Source organism: Embiotoca jacksoni, unplaced genomic scaffold (genome assembly GCF_022577435.1).
Source record: "Embiotoca jacksoni isolate LCO1_2020_lvr unplaced genomic scaffold, fEmbJac1.0.p SCAF_15, whole genome shotgun sequence".
Taxonomy (NCBI): Eukaryota; Metazoa; Chordata; class Actinopteri; family Embiotocidae; genus Embiotoca; species Embiotoca jacksoni.
The window spans coordinates 6,953,188-6,967,054 of NW_027185285.1; the positions used below are offsets into that span (position 1 = coordinate 6,953,188).

At 40.6% G+C, this 13,867-nt stretch overlaps 1 protein-coding gene across 1 annotated transcript in view; it reads left to right on the plus strand.

Annotated features, from left to right (window-relative positions):
• Positions 1-806: 806 nt before the first annotated feature.
• baiap2l1b (BAR/IMD domain containing adaptor protein 2 like 1b) overlaps positions 807-13,867 on the plus strand; it is a 30,320-nt gene continuing 17,259 nt past the window's right edge. The window contains exons 1-6 of the mRNA XM_069149177.1: positions 807-1,208; positions 3,280-3,355; positions 3,544-3,630; positions 10,595-10,656; positions 12,166-12,237; positions 13,173-13,307. Coding sequence (XP_069005278.1) covers positions 1,158-1,208; positions 3,280-3,355; positions 3,544-3,630; positions 10,595-10,656; positions 12,166-12,237; positions 13,173-13,307 — 483 coding nt within the window. The 5' untranslated portion in view covers positions 807-1,157. The remainder of the gene's footprint in view (positions 1,209-3,279; positions 3,356-3,543; positions 3,631-10,594; positions 10,657-12,165; positions 12,238-13,172; positions 13,308-13,867) is intronic.

The following is a 13,867-nucleotide window of genomic DNA, read 5'->3' on the forward strand; positions in this document are numbered from 1 at the left end:
TCTCGTTTTTCAATCCAAGTCTCAGTTGTAACTGCTGTACATTTATTTCAGTAGTCTATAATTTTGAAGTAGCACACTTGTACCTAACTTGAGTATTTCCATTTATGCTTCTGGTCCACTACATTTCAGAGGGAAATCTTGTACTTTCTATCCTTCTGCATTGATTCGACAACTTTATTTACTCTTAATATGAAGATTTGAATAGGAAGCCTACAACACAGTCAAAGATTAAACCAGTGGCTTCCAACCTTTTGGCTTTTTGACGTCTTACAAAATGAAATGTGAAGTCCTGGTCATATTTCAGATGTCTATGATTTCTTAAAAGCTCCACCAATAGTGATTTTTCTTTCAAAATTTCTGGCACGCTTTCATTTAAAAAAAATCTTCAAATCTTCAAATCATCCAATTTATTGGATAATATCTAAAATTAGATTAAAAGTCCAAAAAGTAAAAACAGATTTGGGGATCAGAACTTCTTCCCTCTTCCAATAATCATCTAACGACACCCTCACATGTATTTATGTATGTATATATGTATGTATGTTTCTACCCATCCATCCATCCATCCATCCATGTATCCATCCATCTATCTATCTATCTGAATACGTCTTCCCCCGTGGCTCTTCCGCCTTTTCAAAGCAAACTGCAACGGGAATGCCATTTTTAATGTGAAATCAAAGCCAACCGGAAGAGTTGGTTACTATTTTATTGCGGTCGACTTGACACCTGTACACCTTTTCCCTACCTCCCTCCGCAGGCCTCCTCCCCTACGAACCACCTACAACAAGTTTGACAGCTCAGCTTTTTCGTGTTCGCTCACACGCAGAGCAGCAGCAGCAGCGGCGGACAGCAGGACTCTGCAACGCGGGAGATACTTTTCTCCTTTTGTTTTGTTTTTTTTGTTCCTCTCGGTTTTATTATTTTTGTTGTGTTGTTGTGCGTCTTGCGTCTCCTGCTGGCTATGAGGGATGTTATGCGTCCGTAGGTTTCGTTGTTAACTTCTTCCCACTTGGACTTTGTGTGTGTGTGTGTGTGTGTGTGTGTGTGTGTGTGTGCGCCGTTAGTGTGTGTGTTGTTTTTTTTTGTTGTTGTTTTTTTTGTAAAACACAAATAAGCATATTTCTTCGTCGAGCGTCGCGAGGTTCACAACGTTGAACATGTCGAGGAACGTGGAGGACGTGAGCAAGATCACGGAAACCACATACAAGGTGGGTACAAGCTGGGAGCACAACAGGTGCGACCACGACGGGAGAAAGAAAAAAAAAGAAAAAAAAAAAGACCTCCGTACACCCACGTGTCCTCACTTTAACAGCTTTCAGGTCAAACAGGAACTTTTACCAGCCAAACGTCTAATAGGTGTTAGTTAAGTGGTAATTTGTCTTATTACTTTTATTAAAGTTCACAATTGGTGGAGACAACGGTGGACTTCCTTTTTTTATATATATATATCTTTTATTGTAGCAGAAAATATAGACTCGTGTATGTCTTGATAAAGTAGTAAGTTTTATAAACCGTACAGTCAATATTATAGAGGTATACACACATTAAAATAGCCTAGGGTCTTGTGTTGTTGTTGTTTTTTTGAGAATCCCTGCTCTAAGTTATGGGACTGCTCTTGACTTACGAGACTGCAGGGTTTAATAAAGTTTAGCAGCAGTTTTTACTTGCGTTCAGAGGCTTTTTTTTTTTTTTTTTTTTAGAGCCACTAAATGACTATTAGTGAGTTGAATCACTGGCTTTGAAGAAAATTGCCCCACCCTAGGAGCGCTGCCATGGTTGATCAGCATCATTCTGTTGTGGAGTCTGCTAGCGCCTGTGCCATCCAGTAATTAGATTTAATTTATTTACTGAAGATAAGTGGGTGCTTTGAAAGGAAGCTGGGGTTTCCCCTGTTGGATAGTAGGGGGGGGGGGGAACTGTCCTTCAAATAAATAGATTAGCTTTATTTTGTGAAGTACTGGGATTTCAGCGAGTTTACAAAGGAGACCTAACCAATGAGAAGACAATATTCTCCCGAGTATGAGCTGCCACTTGCTCCAAATCCCCCCCCTAAGAGTTGGCACTCTCTACATACTGCACTCCACAGGTGTCTCAATAAAGGCGACTGTGTATAAAGAGCTGGAGAGGGGGGGACAAACAAAAAAAACAACAAAAAAGAGAGACTTCAGGTTTTTCTCACAGCCATTTAGCCCTCTTGAACAGCTTTTTATTAAGGGCCTTCTCTCGGGGCATCCTGCACAGCTCATTGGTGTGGTGAAAGCCAGGAGAAGAGACTCCAGGTTTAATAATTTAGCTGGCTGTGTGTTTTGTGTGGTAAGATTATACAGCCGGCTCCTCGGCAGCCATCACCTCCGGTTCACCGCTACAATGGTGATACAAGGCTCACAGAATACTTTGTACAATAGTGCAATACAATAGTGTGGCCAATTAGTGGCAAGTTGTGTTGTTTCACAAAGATTGATGAAATGGAAATCTGAATGTTTACATGCGTCATGCATTGTGAAAGCCTGAGTGTTGTTTTTTTTTTTTTCTCTCTTAGCATTGACAGAATGACAGCTTCTGTTAATGGAGTAGGTCAATAGATGCCATCAATTAAATAAAACATTTATAGATCTCATCAGAGTTTTATCTGTAGCTAATACAGGATGTGTGGAGTCAGAAGTGGCTGATCATTGCAAGGCTCATGAAACATTGTTTGCCATGTGTGTCCTAAGGCGGTTTACTTAAGTTTTATTCATTTTAGACCTGGGTGTGCTACATTAACTAAGACCTTATCCTATAGTCATCACAGGGTTAGACATGACATAAATAAAAGTGTAATAATTTATATAATTGTAGAGATAGAGAGCAGTGCTGAGTCTAAAGCTTGATTATGAATGATAGTTCCACTCTTAGACATTGATTAAGGGACATCTAAAACTGGAGGCCCCACTCCTGTTAGTTTTTTTTTTCTGTTTGGCGTATTGGAAAAATCTTTTCCTGTTTTCTGTATTGTTAAATTCATTTGGTTTTCACTCCTTTTTGCTCTCTCTCTCTCTCTCTCTCTCTCTCTTTTTTGTCTTTGCACTTCTGTTTAAATTGAACTTTTCTGTCTTGTATTACTTTGTCTGTCAGACATTATCTGCTTGCATGGCATGCAGCTGAATTTGTGCCTGAAGGGCATAGGTTATAGTTCCTGTAAATGAACAGTCAACAGGGTTTAGTGTGACACCATGTCATTCTTTTCCACATCTTAAGTATCAATGTCTGTCTTTTTTTTTTTTGTATCCAACCATAAAGAATGTGATGGAACAGTTCAACCCAGGACTGAGGAACCTGGTCAACCTGGGAAAAAGCTATGAGAAATCAGTGGCTGGTAAGTTTCTTTGTTACATTGATAAACATTCATATGGTTAGAGTTTAGACAAACGGCTAACTAGAGGGCTTATGTAGTGCAGGTATATCGGAGAGATTGGAGAATATTTAAGATGTTATTTTGTGGCCTTCAACAGGTGTTAGGGACTGCTTCGGCAAACATTAATGATCATTTTGTTATTTTCACAGCAATGACACTGGCAGGAAAGTTGTATTTTGATGCAGTGTCTAAGATTGGGGAGAATGCTGCAGTTTCTCCTGTCTCCAGAGAATTAGGTAAGTGTTCACGTTGCCCTGTCCTCTGACTCTCTGCTGGGATAAACTGGTGGAAATTTGCAGACTCGGGAGATAGTTCCCTCTTTTCTGATATGGGTTTTATGTTAAATTAAGACCTTGATTGTCCTTAAAATGACCATTAAGTCCTGAAACCTACGTTTCAAAGGTCTTAAAAATGCTCCAGAGAAATGAGAAATCTTAATGAAGAATCGACCTCACGTCTTTTTCATGGCTTTCATGAGACCAGGTCACACCACCTTATGTTAGTTGCAGCCCATCATTGGGAGAAAAGAAGACTTTTAGAGGCACAAGACAAATGTAGCCAGATAATTATGACATTATGGATAAGATGGTGCTGTAAAGACGGTTAGGACCTGTGTTAGCATTAGCAAGCCAGGATGCACCTAAAGTCCTGTACCTTCTGAACCTTTCTGAGTCTCTATTCTCAGTGTTTCAAAATGGCTTTGTAGTAAACAATATGTTTTACATCAGTGTTGCATTTTTGGGGATGAGCGGTCGTCGTCCCCCCCCCCCCCCCATCTGTATGCCTGGGAAATGTCCTCATTGTTCTGCCCTGTATGGTAACAATGAGTATTTGTAAAGGTCCATAAGATTATATTTAGCTTCAGTTGGTAAACAAAAATAGTGAAGGATATACTGTCGACTTCAACTGTCATCACTGTGAATCTGATATTGAAATATCTGAACTAAATCAGTGTATTTATCAATAAAATGGTCAGATATTTATTATTGGCTTCATTCGAAATTAACTTTGCCGGCCAAATGTCATAAGAGAAGCGAGCCCATTGCCAAAATGTGGCCACCTTTACTCTTCAAGCTGGACGGGGAAACAGTCGCCTGGTGCACTGGGCTTCATTAGAATTTCAAAGTTTTAAACAAGCCATGCAAAGTAATTTACAAACTATGAAACAAACTCCAAGCATTCAGTAGTGTACATGTTATGATGGAAGCTGGTATGGTAATGTCCAGTCTTCTCTTCAGACTGCTGAAGCTAAAACGCATCCAAAGTTTTACTTTGATTACTTCAAGCAGGATGCTCGAGGTGCGTGGTTTACTCTAAGTGCGGTAGGTTTGGGGAATACACCGGCACAGACTTTGCTTGGTCCTCTGTTTGTTCCAAGTCAACTCCCCAGGCTTCAGTTCCCCCAAGCTAATTTGCAGTCCAAAGATGTCTGGCTTTCTAACTCATTGTCACCAGAGGCACACTTTGATTTAACCACTGTATGTCTCTCATCTCCCCTGCTGATTAGTAGCAAAACTGCTAATTCAATTCAGCAGCACAATGGAAAGGGCCACCTGGTGTTGTATTTGTGTCAGTTTCGTGACACAATTATAGAGACACTCCACCCACAAAATGAAACATTAACTTGCGTATAAAATTAACAGGTGCCAAATTTACAATTTGCTTCTTAATGGTCAACTTGAATTTATATTGGCTAAACTAAATTGTAATAGTGAAAAGATTTTTTTTTTTTTTTACTATTGAATAGTGTGACTTTAAGTCAGCCATTGTTTTTAATGCAAAGACTTAAGTGTTTGTGTTAAATGAGAAATGTAATGTGTTGCAGGTGTGGTTTAAGAGATTTACATGGATTTTTGGTACTTGGGTTAAAAATGGTCTTTTAGTTTACCAGCCAGTTTTGCTTTAATTTAAAGGTGGTTAATAATCCCCAAATTTTGGCTAGCTCATCACTTTTGAAGATCATGTGTGTACGCATTGAGGATGTGACTGTATTTGTTTCAATTTTAATTTAAGACTATCTGAGATCTTGCCACATTTTAGACATATTTTCTGTTAGACGTAAACATAATCACATGGCAGAAACACTCTGGTTTGGAGCTGCAGTGAATGGTCGATTAATCAATGAGCCCAGCAAAAGAAAAGGAATTGCTAACTATTTGAATACCAGATTGATCGTTTGGGCTATTTTCCAAACCAATGTGCCAAAATATGATTTTTTTTTTTTTTTTTTTTTTTTTTTTTTTTTTTTTTTCATGTTTTCAAATTTGAGATTTTGCTGTTTTTATTTGACTTGGATTTCCATCCAGACATACCCAAAATGTTTAAAGGAAGCAGGCCTGATTTTCACCTGGATTTTATGCTTGTGTATCAAAATTGTTGTTGGTGGCCGCTGAAAGAGTAATCACAGCTGTAATTCATGTTCTCTTGTGGTGACCACATCTGCTTTGTGTAATAGGAAATGAAGAGGAAATGAGCAAACTGCTGATTATTATCAGTGTCCATCTAAGTAATTTAAAAAAAAGTGTTGTTGTTTTTTTTACCCAGACATCACCTGGTTTAATATTCAAAACGGATAAACTTCTATTTTTTGGGAAAATGTTCAGACTGAAATGCTTAGTCTTTGTGATGACCTAGACACACTATTAGCGTTACAAAACAGTGTTATGTAGGGTGAAGTCATTATGTCCAGACTGTGCCACACTCACCTCTGACATGTGAATAGTACACTTCAGAGCCCGCTAATCCCTGCATGAAGTATGCAGATAGAGAGAGAGACACTGTGGTCTCATGACAGACTACTCTCCTCCGAGTCATTATGCTGGATTATGTAGAGCAGGGGGTGATTAAATACACTCCACGAACAGTCTCATTTAATCTAATGAACCAGGCCTGTAAACCCAAATGCACTGTAACTGGAGTCTGGCCTGCACATCTCTGTAACCAGTCAGGATGTGATGCCATCACGATCTCAAGACTTCCACATAGAATCTGCCTCAAGGATTATAATTAAGAGAAATTAGCTTTTGCACAAAGAACAAGGAAGTCTGTGCCTCTTCAATCGGAGCCTGCTCGTAGACGTTGTGTGGCTGCTCTGACAGAAACCCGAGCTCCAGTGACACATAGTAGGAAATCAGATACTCTTGAGAGGTACTGGAAGACCGGCGCACCCCGTACTCCTACCGCCCTCCTTTCATTTCTTTACTCTCCCTCCTCTTCCTGCCAGAGTTCAAATGTCAACAGTTCTTTCTTTGAACCACTACTGAGGTCTCTGACTTCCCTGCTCAAACAAGGAGCGAGAAATAGGATGTGAAAGACCAGGATGTACGAGACATTCCTTTAAATCTTCTATATTTGAGGTGAAATTAAGTCTTGATGCAGGAAACAAAAGTAGAAGGACAAGGACTTTACAACTGCTGCAGCTACACAAATCAAATAAGTATTTACCAGCCTGTGAGACACCATGACTCTTCAGCATTTCACCATCCTCAGTGAATTTAATCTCATCCAATATTGTCTTTTTGCGTCAGAAAAGGCTTTATAAACACTTCATATGGACACAAACACACAATGACCAATGTTCAAATGGCAACAGGCCCACTTTACATAATCTAGGCATGTTTGCATGGTGTGTCAGGTGGCTCTCACCGATGCCAGGATTATTTTGTCCACAGTGAAAAACAGTGGAGGAACTGCGGGCCTGTTTGCATGTTACCAGCAAAATGTTGTCTTAAAAATCAGCTCAAAGGGAGGAGAGAGTTTTCTCGGGGTTTTGCACAGATTCAGTGCCGTTTAACTCTCGGACTGTATTTTCTTTATTTTCCTTTTCTTGTGCTATTTAAAATCTGTTCCAGCAGAGAAAACTGCATGGCATAAGAATGCTGCTTGATAACATTTTTCCATGTTAAATCTGTTGCAATCAAATGCTCATTGTACATAAACTGCAAACACGCACAGATGAGCATGACCCGTCTGCCTGAACATCATGGATTATGAAAGGAAAAAGAACAATATATATTTTTTGTTCCTGTTGGATGACACTCGCTTAATTGCGCGACGCTAGAGTTCGTGTTTGAGTAACAGTTATCAACTCTGTAAAGGCGAATGTAAAACTGCACATGAGTCCAGACCCGTTTACAGCCTGTCTGTGTTGTGTTGGTTTATCTCTGTTCTATTAGCTAATGGCGGTGTACTGCGTTTGGTGTTATCCTCATCATGACACACTTTTGCCCTCGCGCCGTGCTGGATAGAGCACACCCGTTGCCCAGCAACGTACTGTACGGACCGTGACAACAATAAACAAATGAGCTTGAACTGCTAGAAAGAGACTGTTGGTGACTGTGACGTTACTGCAGCCAAGATATTTTTATGCAATCAGTAATATGGGAGCTTTGAATTGATTTCATTCATTTTAAAGATGTAGGAATATGTTAACGATGTGCAAATAAACCAGTCTGTCAGATATTTGTTTTAATACCACACCTGCTGAAATTTTTAAGATTGTTCTTGTTGTGAAATAAGAGAACTTGGCCATTTGAACGAGCATCCTTTGCTGTAATGCGGTGGACATATTCTTCGGCTTTCTACTTTTTCCGTCTCCTTTCTTTTTCTGTCTCTTTCGATATTCGGTACTTAGCAACACTTGTCATCCCTTTTCTTAATTTCCCCTTTTCTATCTGACTACCCTTTCTTAACACACTTTAGGTTCTCTCTCTTCCAGCCTACCCTTTTGCCCCCCCCCCCCATCAACTACTTTTCTTCTTCTCTGTTAAAGGGCTGATCTGATGGCCTTTATCTGCCGAGCTGTTTGAACTCTCCACAGCCAGTCTCACCGTAAGGCAAGGTGGGGCAGTCGGGGTGTAGAGCGACAGAGCAGGGAAGGGCAGTGTTTACATACTGATGAATGTACAGGTCATACTGATACAGCAGACTGACAGCATATTGAACAGGTGTCAAGGATTTGCAGAGTATATTTTCACACATTAGAGCGCTGTTGAAAAAAGACAATTGGATTTTGTTTTTCCACTGGAGGAAACGCCACCGAAGGAAGGTACATCATTGCAAAAATTGATGGGTTATCATTTAAAAACCCTGCTGAGAGGTTTGTGTAGATGGTGCCTGTTCATATAGGTCCGTATGTTTCAATATGGGTCTATAGCATCAAATATGCAAATATTTAATGAGTCATTTGTTGTGTATTTAATCATTGCGTCACCTCGGTTCTTCGGTTTGTAAAAACGGGAGCTGTTTGTGTGCTCTGAAGCAGAAGCAACAGTATCTGTGCAGTGAAAAATCTGTTTAATAATGTCTCAAGGTTACATCATTATTCACACTACAGTACAGCTGTACTTGTTGGCTCCTGCTACATGGGAAACAAGTGCCCATGGGAAAAAGTCAGTGCGGAAAAAAGACGCAGCATAAAGTCTCAAGTTTCTGCATCCTGCTATTATATCCAAGACAACACTAAATCCTGTGAAAGCCAGATCTGTCATGTAGCTGACATCTATGCTACACACACAAATATATACCCAACATACAAAATACTGTCCACTTTAGTAACATATTGTCCGTACATATTTTGTCTTTCAGAGGTCTCCCTAAAGATTATAAAGATTAAAAACGGAATACAAATTTTCGGACTAAGTTGGAGTTCATCTGCTTCAGCATTGTTGATTCTCCATCGTTCTTCCTATTTTGCTTCCAGCCATAAAGTGACCCTCCTTCTGTGCAAAGACAAGTTATCAGAATCTCTGGCGCAGACTCTTTTCCGTGCGCGCGCACACACACACACACACACACACACACACACACACACACACACACACACACACACACACACACACACACACACTGTTCCTCCATGTCTAGCAGTCATCTGAGGGGTGTTGAAAATGGTGATCACCAAAGCACTGCAGCAGCCAAGCAAACACACACACACACACACACGGGTGTGCAAATACTTGTAGAGACCTTTTCAATCTGTGAGCAGCACTCTCCAGGCCACAGGCGGCATGTTAGCAACACAAACAAGTCAGCTTGAAGGCTATCGGGCTCAGAGTAGAGTTATTGCTCCTGGTTCTGCGTAAAAATAATAAAGTAACAGTAAAATGCAGTTAAAGTATCAAAAGTAAAAGTACACATTATGCAGTAAAGTGTTCCCTTTGATATTGTATTCTATTTTTTTTTGTATTATCTAACTGTGGAATCATGTAAGCAGTCTTTTATTACTGTTGTAGCTGCTCGAGGTGACGATAGTTTAACTTGTTCAATTTTCTGGTTCCCGACCTTTGGATATTGCCTCCTCCCCCCCCCCGCCCCCTCCCAAAAAAAAGGCCACCAGATAACTCTGAGTTGTGTATTTACTTAGCCTATCATGTGCTTTTTTTGTAAAGAAAACTAATACTGTCAAAATCTTAATATGAAAAGTAACAAGTACCTAAAACTGTCATTACAATAAGTACAATATTTACGGCTCGAATATGTTAAAGCAGAGATACAAAGTAACTTCAAATGGAAATACTTAAGTTCCGTGGTGGAGTAAATGCACTGAGCTACTTTCCACCTCAGGTCTCGTAGAATTGTTTGGATGCTTCAATTTCTAGTGTTTGATTTATGAAAGCCATGGCAGTAAAATCCCTAAAGTTCTGTGAATTAATGTGTGTTTATAAATTATTTTTTTTTCATCATTTTTGTAATCAGCTTTAAATCACACAGAGAGCCGTAAATCAGAGTTGGGAGGCCAGTAGGACATTTAATTACAATTTTCCACGTAATGATTGCGCTCCATAATCCTAATTTGATTGCTTTTATGAGCAACATGACAGAATACAGAAGGTTGTAATTTGTGGCTGCCTGCCATCTGGGCTCTTTTTGATTACCAGAGCAGGAGGTGGTCCAGTTCGTCAGGTAGAGGCGCATGTACATTATTTATCACATCAGCGGCTGGCGGACATTTGATGATTTTTAACGAATAAAATGAATCCTTTCACTGCAATACGTTCATTCATTCACGGTCTACACTGTACATCGCGTTCGTTGTCACTGCAGACGGTCGTCAGTGTTTCCCAATAGCCTTTATTGCGATAAGCTTTTATTTTCTGCACGGCAAATACAGCAAGAAAAAACAAACACGACAATACAATTGGACGACTGCTTGCGCGCACATTCATCTGCCTCACCTCCTTTGTTCCCTCCGTCTGACAGGTGTAGTGCTGATGGAGATCTCGGAGGTCCACAGGAAGGTGCATCTTGAGCTGGAGGAAAATGTGAGTTCTACGTTTTTGGCACTTGCACATTCCTGTGTCATCTAATTGCGCTGTAATAGCGTCGTCCCTCCCAAATTGTCAGACACTGTCACTCTCTGAACTTGTTGCTCAATATATTTCCAGACAAACTGCAAATTACACCTCAGTTCAGTAAACACTGTTTAGTGGCAGACACGGTCAGCCAATAGTTCTCTCTCTCTTTCTTTGACCTGTGGTAGATAGACGCCGCCTCGCTTTCTGCCCCACCTGCGTGAACGATAGTAGCATCATGGACTGGCAAAATACAATAATAAATAGGGTATGGTGAGGAGGGGAAACAACAGGTTTGGATTGTAGGAGCACTTGTCATTCTGTTTTCTTGCTGAGAAATGGGGCAGGTCTCAACATGTCCTGGGAAAAATACCAGCTGGAGCGGTTACAATTTGCTTCATAAAGTACAAGCCTACGTTGGATCTATAACATGCGAACGCCACTGTAGAGCTGCAAATAAACACTATTTTCATTCATCTATTATATTGTATTTTCTAACTGTTTAATTTCAAATGGTCATTAGACGTTCCCAGAGCCACAGGTTTTCTTCTTCCAGTTATTTAATTTTGCCATCACCAAAATAAAACGTTTTTGGTGACAATGCGGGATAAAAATTTTTTTTAAAAAGCTGCAAAGTCTCACGCCGGAGAGGCTGGAACATACAAATGTTTGATATTTTCTGTTTATCCACTAATTGATTCATTGACTGATGTTTCAGCACAACATCACTGTACTATGATGGTAACATGTATATTGTTTAAGAACTTTGAGAAAATCATAACACAGTAACAATAACATTATTTTAATAAAATGTGTTGTTTTTTTTGTCGAGGGAAAATAAATAAAACCAGAGTTTGAAAATAACCTGTTAAAGATGAACTCCGGGGCAGGAAAGTTGCGAGGCACTCCTCCGAGACAGTGCTGCTAACAGCATCAGTGGGTGGGTTGACTTGTTAATGGACTCCGGTTTGTGAGTCACCGCATCAATTCAGATCAGAGAAAAAGGATGGAAGAAAACCTTTCAGTGACGCTCCGAGTTACATATACGACACAGGCCTCATGGTCACCTGCGTGCTCAGTAATGGGGTCTTCCAAATCACGGATCCGCCCCATGTGGGCGCAGACACTGCATCGCAACCAGGCTGCGATTAGGGGAGCGCTTTGACACCCTCGCACTAATGACAGAGCGCTGTAGAGAAAGTGAGAGAAGACTGTGGGCATTCCCACGCTTTGTTTCTGACTCATTCATAAGCGCAACCTTGGACTTGGCTCTCGCCCCCGCACACGCGCACCGAACACTCGAAATGATCACGCGCATTATCTGTTTGCTGCTGACAGCAAAGTTGACAAGCTGTAGCCCTCCATCCTCCCATCAAGTTTATAATCACCAATGTGTCTTCCTCCCTGCTCTTCTCTCATGTCACCCCTCCCTCTCTCTCTCCCCCCCCCCCTCCTCCTCCTCCTCTTCCTCACCTGAAGTTTAAGAGGTTTCACAGGGAGATAATAGCCGAGCTGGAGAGAAAGACTGACATGGATGTCAAATACATGACGGTGAGTAGTTGGTACTGTATGAGTGTACACGTGCATTGTGAGTCCTTACGTGGCAGCAGTGCATTCTCATTGTGACAACACACTTCCATATAAAAATACGTTGTGATTTTCTTGTCTGCTACATTTTGCATGTTGCTTTGTTGGTGGCGGGAAATGATGAAGAAGCACAAATACAGAGCAAAATGCCTGAGCGTTGAATAGATTTTTGAATTTTGATCATGAACATGTGAAGAGGATGAACGGAAGATAAGCTGTGATCTCCGACAGACATTCAAATCACATGAACCATATAACCATTCAACTACAATTTGCTGTCATTATCAGAGCAGTCATGGTAATTACCTTATGTCTGAATGAGAGTTATTTCTGCAACACAACACAGAAGTTAAAGAAGGTTCTGTTTTCCAGCAGAAATGCAAGTCAAAGTGATCCAACATATTTTTTTTTCCAAAGTGGAGTCAGCGATGGTTGATACTTGTGATCTGCAGTGGGTCTGTATGACTGCACAACGGTTGCTGGAAACGTGTTATTTTACACAAACTTTACTGTTTCAATTAGTAGAGCTATTTCTATCTGATTTCAAATTTGCATTGTCAATATATGTCAGATAGAACCAGCCTAAAATGCATCATCGATACTCAATGTATTGATGAAATATCAGTTCTAGCAAATTAAAAATCAGTAATAGTAATAGTTACAATAAATGTTTTTTTTCTATACACCAGGCTGCATACTTTATAATGTGAAACATGTTTGTTGTGTCCAACGTATACAAACTGAGGTACAAGTGTGTCATGGTGTTTCACCAATTTTTACTCCACTTTATTAAAAGGAAGTTATTCTAAAAGTGCAAACTTTCTGCCACCTAACATGGTTCTGACAAATACCATCCGGTTGGTGTTCCAGTAGTCACATGAATCATTTCTCTGATCCAGGCCACGTTTAAGAGATACCAGATGGAGCACAAGGTGAAACAAGATTCTCTGGAGAGGTCGCAGTCCGATCTTAAGAAGCTGAGGAGGAAGAGCCAAGGCAAGAACGCCAACAAGTACGAGAGCAAGGAAAGTGAGGTGAGATGGACACGGAAAAACCTACAGACGTGTGTGACACAACATCCACAGATGCTCTTTCTCGGCGTGTTCGTATGTGCATGGGCATAATTACACAGACACACTCATTCAATCACAAACTTTGCCACCTGAGACGCAGCATGCTAAAGCCAGTGTAACAGTAGTTGGGGACAATGTGTGAGGTGTCTGGTCTGTGCAGTCATGCAGGAGGAGATCCTTGTTTGTTGTTGGCTCCTTTTGTCCGCCCCATGAATACACCCGCATGCCGCCCCCTCTTGCGCCACCTCGCTCTACCCGCATGTTCACTTTTACAGGTTGCCACACACATGCACAGACAAGAAAGCAAACAAGCCAGATTAGATATAAAGTACTGTGCAATCTCCACAAAGATCTATAGACGTGGATATAAGTTGTACACCACTCTCACACTTAAAGGCTGCCGGTCGTCTGATTATGAACAGGCATCTGCACAACCGTAGCAGAAAGGCCCCACGTGAACAATGCCATTCATAGGAGCACTTTGCTTTCATGTCAAATACAGAAGAGATATTAATCCATTC